Genomic DNA, 15,258 nt, shown 5'->3' with positions numbered 1-15,258 from the left:
TCGTGTTAAAACTTAAAAAAAAGTAATTTTTTAAGAGTTGCGAACGAAAATGTAAAAAAATGACATTTGATTATGTTAAGAATATATTCTTTTTGCCAATATTATTTGATTAGTCAATAATTTTCTGTCAAGTTAAATAGTTTTATTCCTTTTCTGAGAAAATGTTTTGAGTTGTGTCACTTTTGAAGTAAAAGAGAGCGATATGTATTAAATAAAAAGATGAATTCTGATATACACATTTAATAAACCTGTTAAGAAACGATATTTATATTTTCTTTCTTTCTTTATCCTTTGCTTCTTTTCTCTCTAGCTCTTTGATTTAATATTTAGCAGTCAGAATATGAGGAGTCGAGGTGTGTTTAGCGTCGACGCGCGACGCGAATAATCCGGCCCGTGTGATATCCTTCGCACGGCACGGCACGGCACGCAGGTGTAAACAGCTCCGAGGATCTTGGCCGCGGTACGGGACGCGACGCAGCCTCTTGCAGACTCCTCGCGTCCACTGGAGCAGCCAGAACACAACGGCGTCCTTCGTCGCCGGCGTCTCTGCGCGGGATCGATCGTAAAGCTGAAGGTGGGGCGGCCGGAGGGGCGCGTCATCGAATGATAGCACTCATTCGGGCTGATGGCCGTTTGGGGAAGAGGGTTGTCTGGTCTGTAACCTGGGGGTGGCCCCGCGTAAACCTCGAGAGGGGTGGAAATCGGTATTGCCGACACGGGGCGGTGTTTCAACCCCCGTTCTCGTCACAGGGATGGTTCGGCTGCCGGCGAATCAGCTTCCACATGGAGAACCCTCTACGAAACGCAACCCCTGCGAGTCAACCACGGCCACACCCACGCTCCTACCCGCGGCACCAGCGGTTATTGAATTAAGCTTATCATTTGATTTTGAGGAGACCCACCAGTCGGTCGTACGGGGCGCTCTTAAGCGGGCCGGAAAACTTCTTCCTATCCGCGGTGTAATCGCAATAATTTGATATCGCTGATCCGATTACGCATCATAAGCCGCTATCGAGGAACCCAACTGGCGGCCCGGCACGGTTCCCGGTCTCGCTCTCTGAAGCGTCGCCGACGAGAGAGCGGCGTGCCGCTCCTACCGCTCGCGTCTACCCGGGTCTTACCCGCGGACGAACGGGCCCAAGAGCACCGGTACAAACGGGCCCGGATAACTTGCGCTGCTTTACGTCACCTCCTCAATTTCACATCACATTCGTCATCACGGCCATACGTTTTTGCGCAACCAGTGTCTTTTTTTCAGAAAGTTTAGAAGAGACGCATTGTACCTATCTCAGAACAAAACATCAATGTGTTAGATATCGTGATTTTTAACGGCCCATCATTGATTTTTTTCGAGTGCATTCGTTCGAGACTATCACGCGTGTCCCCTAATTATTGTCACCGAAGTGTAAAGAAACGACTGTCAAAGTACTAAGTGCCATCGGAGTAACGCAAAGTGGATTTACTTGCAGCCAGGCCACGGCATTATGGACTACTCGTATCTGAATCAGGCCGCGGCCGCAGCAGCGGCCGGCTTCGAGGCCTCCAGCTGCGCTTTAGCCGCCGGCGAGATGCAGTGCAGTTACGGAGACCTGAGCTCGTGCTCGCAGATGAGTCAAGCGGCCTATCGTTACACTGCCGGTGCTGCGGCCGGCGGCACGCCGCTCACGGCCCATCACACTGCGCACCCCCATGCCCACGCGCACCATGGGGCCCACTCGACCCCCTGCTCCGTAATGGCCGCCAGGTCCCAGGAAGTCCATCGGCACGCCGCCTCCATCTTCCCGTCGGCTATCAATCTTCAGAGTGAGTGATGTTTGAATGTATTTTTCAAGTACTCGATCATCTTAGCTATTGATTAACGTACTTTCGGGTAATTTCCGGATTATTAGAAAGTTATTATTAACTTTGCAATTACTACTATGCTTGAAACTTTAATGCAAGCGTTTTATCAAGTATCAGGAAGAATTTGATATCTACTCTTATTTTTTAGACAATTGATTTTATTATTTACATTCAATTGATTTTATTGTATCAGATTTTATAAGGGGAGATTCTGAAAACGATTTTCAAAGTTAAATTTTACAATTTTCTTAAAGGAAAGCTATTGAATATAGACTTAAGATTTTGAGTATATATTTTTTCATTTTTTATGTTTAAAATATATATATAAATTTTTAGAACGCATTCTTAAAGTTATAAATCGCTATGCTCATTCTCTCTCTGTTTTAAAATAATTGTAGCCACCAATTGAAGGACTCTATTCATCCGAAATAAACAAATCAATAACATTTTTAATTTGAAATATCGTTTATTAATAGAATCAAGTTAAAATCTTCAAAATTTTCTTTTACTGAGGAAAAAAGTAAAATTTTTTTGTTGTAAAATTAGATGTTTATAGTGTCATCATTTTGTTAAATTTTAATAATTTTCTTATTCTAATATCCGCAATAACGACATTCATATAGATTAAAAATTTTGTTGATCTTTATTTGCTTCGGGTGGCTAAAGATGATATGGCCAATGTATACGTCAACTTTGCATACATTCGTTAAATATTGGCCTGTATTCAATATGAATAATTACATACGTCATTATATGGATAATTATGTATGTGTATAATATTTACTAATGGTATACGTTGGCCATATCGTCTGGAGACGCCTTAAAAGTCAGCCAGTTATGTTCAACATCATTTTAATACAAAATGTGCAGTAACTTTCAAAGTATTAAGCATAGGGACTGTCAAAAATTTATACATATAATTTAAACATGAATAATATAAACTTAAAATCTTAAGTTTCTATATTCAATAGCTTTTCTTTAAAAAAAAAAAAAAGAGAGATGAAAATAATATAAATAAAAGATAGCCAGTAGCGAAAGTCATATATTTAAGACATAATTGTTAAAACATAAAATCATAAGTTTCGGTTATGATTTTAGTTCCAAAAACTATCGATATTTTATCATATAAATGTTTCGATGAAGATATGGCCACCTTCAATATGTAAATTATATAAAAATTATTATAAAAAATAAAAAAATAATTTTGAAAATCGCTTTTTAAACCAAAACCTTCCCTTTTAAACAACTTCTTCAGGAAATTTGTAGTCGACTTTTTTTTTAATAAATGATGAAATATCGACAGTTTTTGGAATGACAATAACTGTAAGTGAAAGACTTTTCTCGTATTAAAAAATTTGGTTATGTAAATAGATATTCTAATTTTATTCTTTATTTAATTTTAGAAAGTTTTATTCGGATGTTTGATTCAATATTTAATTAAATAAAGCTTTTAATTATTAAAAATAGTAATATTGAGACAAATTTGTAATATTTACAAAATTTTTTTATTGATAAAAATTGATTTTATAAATTTAAGCAATTTAAAACAATGTACAAAATGGACAGAATTTGAGTAATAATTCACGAAAAATCACACATCTAAAAACAATGTACGTCACACACACACACACACACACGATATGTATACACATAGTATGTTATATAAAAAACTTACAATTAAATTGAAGAAAATATTATAATGAAACATCATGAAATTATCAGAAAACACTTGTTACAATTATATAACATATAATTATCTAGTTATTTGATAATTATTTAAAACATTTTCTTATTAAACATTGTCTTATTAAACAAACATAATTTACATGTTATTGTTTATTTACACTGGAATATTATCTGGAACTTAAAGTTTCTCTGTGCTGTGTTAACTGAATCAAGTTAATAAATAGAAGTTAATAAATAATGTCGTATTAACCCGTCAACATAGTATTGTACATTAACATTGACCATAATAAATAATTCATAATTCCGACTGTAACATGGCTTAACAAGAGCTCCTTTATCCTTGCGTCAATCCGTCGGTCTATGAACGTGCGACGCTTTGTTATGTTTGTTCCGGCGATTTAGAAGGGGCTAAACATGTCACACACGAGCAGGGAGCTAATCTCCCTTCGTCCTAGTTGATAATTGATCTCGATTGAATTCAACATCACACATGTTGTTTCGACACGGTGCGCACAAGAATGTCACGTAGATATATTATGCAACGTAATATCTGTCATACTTCAATTAATATTTTATGAATTCACTGAAGAAGCTAGAAATATAAATAGCTACCGAAGCGAAACTATCATAAGGATATCAGATATATGTGATATCAATAGTATAAGATAAAAGACTTCCACGAATATATCTTTACGTGATTATTCAAGGATTTAAAAAAATTGAATTATTCGTTTCTAAAAGCGTAAAATTTTAATTGTTTTTATGTTGATTTTACATATAATAATAGATTTAATAGAAACTATATATATAAAACATAAAAGTGTATATATTTTTTTTAAAACAAAGATACATGGGATATAATAAATATTGTTGCGGGAAATGAATTCCATCCTGTTTATTGTGTTAACAAAATTTTGTACCTGTATTAAACAAATAATTGGAACTGCAATACATATTCCTATCATAAATGTTACATTTAGTGTTATTGCTATGATTACTAATATTTTTAATTTTTTAATACATGTTATATTATTTTTTAATATATATAAAGATTTTCGATATAAAGAAAGTTTGTATATATATATAATTAAATATAAATATATTATATTATACATAATTATATACAAAACAAATTCATATGTTTTCTTCTCTATCCATATATGTCTAAAAAATAAAGAAGACTGATTGAAAAGTTATTCTTTTAATTATAAAAATAATTTTTGCATTGTTTTTCTTTATAATAAAAACTCAAATTGCTATTATATTATATAATATTTTTTTATATAATCACAATTTCATACATTTTTATTAGAGATGGCAAGTAACATATGTTGCTTATAACGCCATTACCGTTACTTTCTTATAATAGTGATTTGGTAATAATATAATAGGGAGTTTTTGCAATAGCGTTTATCCAGATACAGTGAACGCTAAGGTCAGGTTATTTTCTTCTTAACAACTAATTAAGAAAAGGATAGCGTGACTTTAACGTTCACCGTATCTGAATTCTCGTTATTGCAAAAACTCCCTAATTTTTCGTGACAGTAACGATAACGTTAGAATTGGAACAGTCACTTAATTTTGAAAGTATATAACTTGTTATCATTAGGCATTTCTCATTGAGAAAAATAACGAATTATAATAACGATTTAATAAAATGTTACAATTTTTATGACGGTAATACCAGAGCTGGAACAGTTATTTTTTTCAATGAAAATTGAATGTATGAGAAACACGCATAATGGTAACGAGTTACTTTCAAAGATGATTGTTCCAATCCTGGCATTATCGTTATCATGAAAAATTGTAATGTCATTATGAAATCGTTATTATAAAAAAGTAATGTAACGGTAACGGCGTTACATACATTACTTACCATGATTATTATTATTATTTATAACTATATATGAGCAATCTTTTCTCATTTTTTCAAATTTTACTTCTTATAAAAAACAATGCAGAACTTAGCCTTTTAATTAATTTTTAATGTTTAGTTATTATTTATTCTGTATATACGAACAGATATGTATTTATATATTTAATTATACAGACTTTTTTATACATCAGGTTGTTCTGATATTTATGCGGGAAAATAAGAATTCTTGTTTTCTTCGATACGTTTTGGGCTATTATATTTTAATTGTAATTTTATATTTTACTATTATTACACTATCATTGTTATTATTATTGCCGTTGCATAACAAGCATTTATTTTATTTTATTTTATTTACTTATTGCGTGTCAAACAAACAAAAAAAGTAAAAGTTAAATTTCAAAAATTATACTCTTTATCTCTACATTTCAATTATTTTTATCTTTATTTCTACATTTCTAATTTTAGGTGGTTTGGGATATAAAGCTTACTCAGGACATGATGGTCTCGCGGAGAAAAGAAAACAACGTCGGATACGAACGACATTTACGTCGGCTCAACTGAAAGAATTGGAACGTGCATTCCAGGAGACACATTATCCAGACATTTACACTAGAGAAGAGATTGCTATGAAGATCGACCTGACGGAAGCTAGAGTGCAGGTTAGTCCGTTCTTTATTTTGGTGCAATTATTCTTTGTTTTAAAATTTTTATGTAAGAGTACACAAAAAGAGTAGTTACCGTTACAAATTATCGATTCTGAAAAGTAACATATTACAGTTACAATTATTTAAAAAGTAACGAGTCATTACTTTTCAATTAATTTTTTGTAATTTTTTGCATTGCTATTTTAAATACAAGAGTGTTATACATTTCTAACATAACTAAATTATTTTTTATTACACTAAATATTCAATTATGCGCTATATTATTTATAATAAATTAACATGTATTTGCACTTGGAATAAAAATTATAGGATCGATATTAAGACGCGTTTGCATACAAAAAATCTTAGCTATAATAGCTTAATTTTTAATGCGGAACAGCAAAAGCGATAGGGGTATAATCACTTTTTTTAATCTATCAATTTGAGGTCATTGGTACAATCTACTAAAATATTATATGTTAAAAAAAATCTTTTATTTCTCGAAATCATAATCAAGTGGCTTACACCACTATGACTTCCACCCCTCCATACAGACACTTACAGAGTAATAATTACCAGGGATAAAAATATAGTCTAATCACAAGAATTAATCACTGATGAATACTTCATTTTAGTTCATGGCTATGTTTGGTTTGGACGCTCATACGCTATAAGCTTCATTCTATCTTTATCATTTATTACATGCGAAAAGAAAACAGAATAAAAACTTACAGTGTGTCCAATCCGAACGCATATGCTGACGAATAAATTTTATATAAAGTAATTTTAAAAGTAATTATTAAATTAGTTACTAGCAAAAAACTATAACTAAGTTAAGTTACAGTTACTGAAAAAAGTAACTCTAATTGTAACTTTGTTACGAGTAACTTTTCAATCTTGATATTATATACAATTAAATATGATATTTATTATAAAAGCTAATAGTTTTATAGAGAACATTTAAGAACTAAGCCTTTATTCTATAATTCTTAACAACAATGTCGATGTCATTACAATGTCATTGCATAAGTTTTATATACTATCTACTATATTTTATCTACTATATAGTAGAAGAGTATGGTAAAAACGACAGTATAATGATACTGATATTGTCGTTAAGAGTTATAGAATGAGAGCCTCGGTCATTTGCATAATGTAAAGAATATAATAAGCGAAATAATTTTTTACTGTTATTAGAAAAGAACATTCTTTTTTCGGATTATATATAAAATTTTGCATTATACATATCGCGTAGTTTGCTTCATCTGCTCAAAGAGAAGGTTGTTGACTGAAAGTTGAGGGTGAGTTCGCAGGAGTGTAGTGTAATTACATTACAGACTCCATTTTCGTTTTCATGGCTACACCTGCAGGTCGCAAGCTGATGGATTATACTGTCTAATACGCGTGACGGATTATCATGAACAAAAGATAAACGACGGAGAATTGTACAAACATTATTGTAAAATTACTTCTCATACGTATGAAATTACGGTTAAATAATATTTTCTCTTTTGCCGTTAAAACGAACAAAAGTGTAACGACTGGCAATTCTTTTTGTGAAAAAATTTCTCTTGTTATATCTTATTTATACGATAATTCTTGGAAATTAATCTTAATGTAATTCAGGATTGCACGAAATGTATAAGAACAGTTCTCAATTTATAGTAATTGGAAGTAAACATGTTAAATATTCTTAAATGTGACAACTGAGTCCAGGAAAATTGTTTTCGTTTTGTGCGATTTGATTTACACCAATTTTCGGATCATTATATGTGCATAAGTCAAAATGTATTTTTATAATATGGATGTTTTCAAACTAAAACAATCCTCACAAATGCTAATCTCTTTAAAAAATTTTAAGTACTTATCCTTAAAAATTGACTTAAGAAACTGTGTGTCATACGATTATTTAATTTCCAACATTGAATAAGAAATAAATATTGAATATGCTTGTTCAATTCTTATCGCGTTACATTAATTCCAATGTTCATTCTAAATAAAACTCAAAATCAAACAATCATATTAAATATGTAATAATAATATGGATTCAAATTATTTGAGCCAAATAAATCTAAATTAAATTATTATTTGTACAAAATTGACGAAAGAATTTTATTATTTATTTACGTTATACGAACTTCCTTGAGCATTATTTGTAATATAACTCGAAGATTCTCAACGCCGTAAGAGAACAGTTGCCATTTTCGTTTTTCATCAGATACTGTATATAGCAAAATCGGTTGCGTTTTATAAGATAAGAGATAAATTTACACGATCTCTTGAAAACATCTTCATATTAAGATCGGGAGCTATCTGTCATAGCTTGCCGAATTCTCTCTACTCGCCTATCGTTCGTACACATCCTTGACGTTATCTGCTCCGCTAGGACGCAGGTGTCGCGAGAAGGACAGGTGAGGTACATGTACGGTAACGCGATTAGACAGTTCTCCAGACGCTAACGGAACCTAAAGTTAGACTTCCCGACTGACGTGCATCACTTAGCGCCGAAGTATCTCTTCGCCGAATTTCATTCAGATTATCTAGCGCGGACGAGGAGTGCGGACGATTTCATTGGTTTCCAGCTTGGAGAGGGGAGCAATAAATTTAATCTTATCTCGGAGACATAGGCGCGGATTAATATAACGTTCGTCATCGACGATCGCGATATTATTACACGGTGAGATTAGGGATGGCGATTCGACGACTGTGGAACTAAATCACTCGCTATTTGCGGCGACGACTTGATATTCCAACGCGTATAATCCACTTTTGCACGATGAGTGCGATTATCTTGGCGACGGCAAGTTACTTAAGCTGCCATTAACCCCTTGACCCTACAGCCCTAATCATCGCAGCTGTGTTGATCAAAATACGAAAACCTAGGTTTAGTTTTGTGTGTGTGGTTGTATCTATATCATATTTTAATCGAACTTAATATTTTTTTTTGTGAAACATCTCATCCTTATTAATTTTCTAAAAAAGTTGGCATTCATCAATATAATGAATAATATTAAATTATAATTAAATCTTATTATATATAATTAAACAAAATTTAATTATATAATTGATCGATTATCAAGAAACTCTACGGCGAGAATATCCTTTCCCAGATAAACACGTTTATCAATATTAAATTATATTTACATACATAAAATATGTATGATTTTTAAATTAATAATATATTTTACTTGAATATTATTATTACATACCTAGCATAGTTTGATATATCCATACTTCGGTTAAAACTTTTTCTGTTTTCTTATATTTTTGTAATCTTCTGTTTATGTATTTTTAGTTTTGGTATTTTAAGCAACACTAGAAAGATGCCAAGATACAGAGTTTTATTACCCAAGGTTAAGGCAAGCAAAATTATACATGCTTGATCATTCGTCATATCTCAATTAATATTCCTTTTGCAATTTTTTATTTATGTTGTACATATTGTAATTAATAAGATATTAGGAGAAAGATATAGGAAAATGCATTTGAAAAAATAAAAAAATAATTTTTTTTAATTATGTTGCCAATATTAAATTAGAATGTCCATTAAAAAATCGCGGATCATGTGGTCTTCGAACTTTTCTAAGTGGAAATAAAGCTATTCAATCTATCTTGAGAAGAGAGTGAGAGGAGGAACCATTTCTGGGACGTCGATATCCGATATAAAACTACGTACTTACTTTATTTTTATGAGATTCGTTTTCTATTCATATGAAGATTTACATGCACTTTCTCAATATTTTTAAATATCTTGTATCTGTTTGAATCCTCTTTGTTCTTGTTACTTTTTATTTTGTAATTTGTTTTCCTTTCTTTCTTCTCATTTCAAGCGTTTTCCTATTTCTCCATATGCTATTTATATATGCTATTTTAAAAATTGTAATATCATATAATTACATACTTTCTATTCTATCTTTTACACAAGGCGCATTAGGAATTTTCTTTTTAATTTGATTTAAACTATCTTTGGGCAATTTAACCATGATAATAAGGATTAAAATCAGCTAAAAAGGTGTTCTTTTAAAACAAATGTTATAGTAATCTCATCTAAATGGCAATTGTACTGCGTTATGCATCATCATACACGTTCGCGTATCATGAACGAGGACCGCGCAATAATGAAGCGCGAGATAACTATTAATACTCTAGTAGTTTGCGGGTTCGCGGCGCGACCGCCATCTCTGGTGAGGTTTATCCTCCCGCGGTGGGGTAAGTCCTTTGTCTGCTCGACTTTGCCCTCCTCCATTCTGACAGGACGTACGGTCCCTCAAGAGTTTCCTCGTCCCTTCATTCGTGATTCGTTCGTTCGCTATTGCGAGTTATCCTACCCCCGCTGTCTTCCAACCCTCCGATTCAACCCCTGCGCCCCTGCCTCCATCCCTCTCAGCCCTCCATCTCGTCGATGGCGGCTGCTCGATAAAATTTCCTCCCTCTCGCATCGTGAGAGTCATTGGCTTCCTCCGTCCACCCCCTCCTGCACATCCTGCTTCGAGGATACTTCCTAATCGGCTGCCATTACTACCCCTATTTTCTCTCGCTATCTATAGTTTCACTTAGTGCAAAGTATAAATTAAGTTACGCAGGAATGTTTCCGTTAACTCTTTTCCTTGAACATTATCTACCATTATTTCTCCTTCTTCATATCTCATTTAAGATACTTCCTAATCAGCTGCTATTATTATCTTTATCTTACCTTTCTACTTTTATTTAGCGCGAAATATAAATTGTGTGAATATGTGTTCGACAGAGCTTTATCCTGAAGAATTATCTACCTTTTCTTTTCTTTCATACCTCATTTATAATGTAATTAGCTGCTATTATTACCTTTATGTTCTTTTACTATTTAAAGTTTTACTTTTAGCTTGAAATATAAAGTAACGTTTTCAAGATGACTGAGCAAAACTCTAATAATATATCATTGTGAACATTTATTGATTTCGTACAAAACATAAACAATTTATTTTTTGTTTTTGATAGTTAAGAACGTTTCTTTTTTCGAGATCTCGAAAAGTGCTAGATTATTCTAAATATATAAAAGCAAATGCATCATATGCTTAAACCTAACACTATATCCTGTTTTCAAGCATTAGAAATATTAGTTTGCTTTTTTTTTATAATTATTTACATTTTTATTTTTATTTATAGATAATTATTTTCATTTTTTATTTAAATTGTGTAATAATATCACTTCTTATTTTTGTTACGATCATTACATAAATCGCAAAATTATTATTAACAAAAGAAATAAAACAAAGTATAAATATTTAATATAGAGGCTATTAAATGTTAATTAAATACTTACTGATTATAATAGTATCATATGTAATTTTTTACACAACATGACGGTTATTAAAATATTTTATTCTCAGATTCGCGAATTTATCAGTGATGCACATAATATGTTTAAATCTCATAACGTACTTATTAAGGATCAATAAATTTACAATGTATTTGTAACTATCTTTTGCTTTTTTCATACTTTTGTGTTAATTATATAAGGAAAACAAAATATAATTATACATTACAAATTAATGTGTTATAATTATTCAGATTATTTTTATCTATAAAGCTTTAATCAATTTCAATAATAATCCAGCAGTGAGAGAGAAAATTTAAAAATTACGAACTATTCCCTTTATAATACATTCTTAGTATATCTACTAAGTTTAGCAATGCTCATTATTCTTTTCTCATCTCTTTAAGCAAACTATGTAAAACTTACATTAAATTTGGCATTTATGGAATAACGAATATAATACCGCTATATTCGATAATCGATCGAGCGCGATTATGGCGTAAAATGCGACAGTATGGCATCTTAAGAAGAGATAAAACGCGCTGGATCGTATTACCTTGCAACAACAGAAGCTGGCTCTAACGGATATCGGAATTCTAGTTGGCAGCGTTAGGTAGGGGCGCATAACTAAGTCAGCGTGCTATTGATAGTCGAGATTCTCTCGACGCGCGTGTGTTACACCGCGTAGAAATATCCCATCTCTCGTCGTTGGCGCGGCTGACATCGATAAAAATATCCGAAAGATGATTGAATTTGTAACACTATCCGTTGCATTATGCAGCGACTATAACTTGATCGTCGCGCGCAAGATCGGCTATTCGTTCGCGGTACCGAAAACGGCGAAAAGAGTATCATCTCTGTAGAAGTGACACTTTCGACGGATGTGACGTAGAATATTGAGAAGAATATTGATACGTGATTGCGATATCGATATGAGTATCACAAACATGAATTTTGAAATCTTTATGAAAAATGATTACTTACTGTAATATGTATAACACTCTATCACTGATTTTGTTTACTCAGTGTTTCTTTATTTCCAATTGCTTTCAAACCTTTGAACGGTAGTGTATATATTCGGCATTTATATTATTTTCATCTATATTTTTTCATTTATATTATGTTCACATTTTTATTTATTATCTTATTTTAATTTACATATTTAATAACTTATTAATTAGTTTTATAACTTTCTTGTTTTTTATACTTCGTTGATCTTTTTGAAATCAATATCTCGTTGATTATTTTAAAATATGTTTTATTGGCAATCATTAAAATTGTATCATATTAAATTACTTGATTTAAAAGGAATATTTAATAAGAGTATATGTATACTAACAAAGATGAACAAGAACTAAATACAATATTATTATCAATAACAACCCTTACCCTTTACCCGTATTCTGAGGGATTCGCTCGGATTAGCACTAATATTTTATTGATAGTATTAATGTTCTATATGCAATATTGATAAATCACCTCTGCGCACGGACCATACATGCAATACTGTACTAAAATGATATCTTTCGTCGAGATTATTACTCACACTATCGAAAACAATTTTTGAACGAAGATGCGTTAAAAAAAACGTGTTACTCGTTTTGACACTCGTTGATAACAGTTTTGCTCGTTCCAGTTGGAAACGAATATTGAAGCGAATTTGACAGAAACGATCGCAATATTCGAAACCACTTCACTAGAGAAACTTGTATCCGTATGATGAGACAATTAGTATCCTGTTATAGATTCAATTCTTCTGATCACTGTTCAAACTTCAAAAAGTAATATATAACAATAATTACGTCTCACACTCATTCTTTAGAATAGATTGTAATTTTTCATTCAATCCTTTTATCGTCGTTTCATAATCACATTAAATTTGTGCAGATTCATTCTTCTATTCAAGAAGAATTTTATTAAATTATAATTATAATTATTAGGTATGATGTGAAAAGATGAATACCTCTACATATATAATTATCTTCTTTTATTTCTCAGAATCATATCATTTTCGTTTTATGAAGTTTATGCATTAGTTTAACGTCTGCTCAATTCTATGCATAATAAAATATGCATTTGCTTCTTAAAGAAAATATTCGCCTCGTTCAAATGATCACTCCACATTTTATTCTGGTCGCGTGATATACAAGGTTTCTCAAGACCGGTGATTTTCTCAGCTCATCTATCTTCGAAGAAGCAGTCGTGAGTCATTCGGCGATTGAATTATACCTGTGGGTCCTGCTCTACGTTTCCATCTTCCATGTCGCTTATCGGCAATGAACGTGGCGCGAGATTAATCAGCACTGACCCATATCTCTTCTCGATTGGACCGATGCCACACAATACAAACTGCACACGAAGGGACGACGAGTTTCTGATTAGCAGGACATTTGTTCTTGTCGACTTAAGGCTCGTTAATACAACAAATGCAATCATACAACTGCACACTGAACCAAAATATTGTACGTAAATACAATAAAATATTCATTGAATTATGAAAAAATAATTAAATTGATGGTCCAATGAATCCTCATAATGATTTAGATTATAAAACTATTACTAGAATTACTTTATTGCAAGAATGAATATATAGTTGTATAAATGAATCAGTTATTGTATCAATGAATTAACTACATTAAGTCGGACATTGATTAACGATTATTCATTGGACCAAAAATGAACAAAATTTTTTTCAGTGCAAGTGATTCTAACATAGAGACGGGGAGTATCTCTTAAAAACATATAGGTAATAATAAAATATAAAAGTTGAAGGTTTGTGATTTTTATATACATACAAGAAAAAGAAGTTTCAAATTATATATTTAAAATTACTTCATATATATATATATATAACGTAGAATATATTTTAGTTTTTAAACATCTTTTATTTGATTTATTCTAAACATTTTACACATGTCACCATATTACAATTGCGATGAGCTTTATGTGAATGATACTTAATATTTTGTGATACTTTTATCGTTATACTGCATGTCTCATTGACTACTCTGGCCGTCGCGTGGCGGCACGTTTTGCTACTCTGAGTCACATGTCATCCAGTATGAATTACAATTCCATTAACGTAGTATAGCAGCGGAGCTGTGCATAATACGTACCAAAGCTGATCTCTCTTGCATTCTCTCTCTCTCTCTCTCTCTCTCTCTCTCTCTCTCTCTCTCTCTCCCTCTCTCTAAATTGGGATGTCAAGTGCGCAGATGTAAAATTGCGAAGGGAGCGAGGCGGTAATAGCGTTCCGATATGGGACAGGCGATTGAAGTTGTGTTTTTCGCCACTAACGAGATTAATATTCAGCGAACATGTATCGATGCGCGAAATGGGTGAAAAACATGGTTTTTGAAAAGATCGGCTGCAGTGTTTTGTACTGGGTGAATGACATTTGCCGATAGCATTAATTAACGGGCATTCGTGAAAAAGGAATTAAAATTCTATTAAAGAAAAGTCCGCTGGAAATTAAAACCGAAAGAATAAAGTAAAAGAGTATTTTTGATATTCCAAAAAGGGAGATTCTTTTATAATTAAAGATAATTAATATTATATTATATATATGAGATAAATATATATTGGAGAATGCTTTTATAGAAGCAGTGTTTTATGAATAATAATTAATTATTGAAAGTAATATAATTATATATTTTTTTATACATTCGAAAAATGTATAAAAAATAATATTAACATAGTTCAGCAGAATTCTAGCTGTTAGTTGAGATACATAGTAGAATTCTAGTTGTCTAGGGGGGGGGGTGCAAATAATTTTATTGAACATAACAAATGATGTTACCAAATTTTTAATCCATCAATAATTCATTTTCATTTTATAGTATATATCAACGCTACATATAAAATAATTAATTGTAACAAAATTATTAATTGTAGAGGAAGGTCACCGATACTGA

General features: G+C 31.8%; 1 protein-coding gene across 1 annotated transcript in view; it reads left to right on the top strand.

Annotated features, from left to right (window-relative positions):
* Positions 1-1,484: 1,484 nt before the first annotated feature.
* Positions 1,485-15,258, top strand: part of LOC108726381 (paired mesoderm homeobox protein 2B) — a 22,689-nt gene continuing 8,915 nt past the window's right edge. The window contains exons 1-2 of the mRNA XM_018453892.1: positions 1,485-1,803; positions 5,870-6,063. Of these exons, the coding sequence (XP_018309394.1) occupies positions 1,485-1,803; positions 5,870-6,063 (513 nt within the window). The remainder of the gene's footprint in view (positions 1,804-5,869; positions 6,064-15,258) is intronic.

This window comes from Mycetomoellerius zeteki, unplaced genomic scaffold, assembly GCF_001594055.1.
Source record: "Mycetomoellerius zeteki isolate Tzet28-1 unplaced genomic scaffold, Tzet1.0 scaffold415, whole genome shotgun sequence".
NCBI lineage: Eukaryota > Metazoa > Arthropoda > Insecta > Hymenoptera > Formicidae > Mycetomoellerius > Mycetomoellerius zeteki.
The sequence above is the reverse complement of the archived record's forward strand: the minus strand, read 5'-3'. Positions and strand labels throughout refer to the sequence as shown.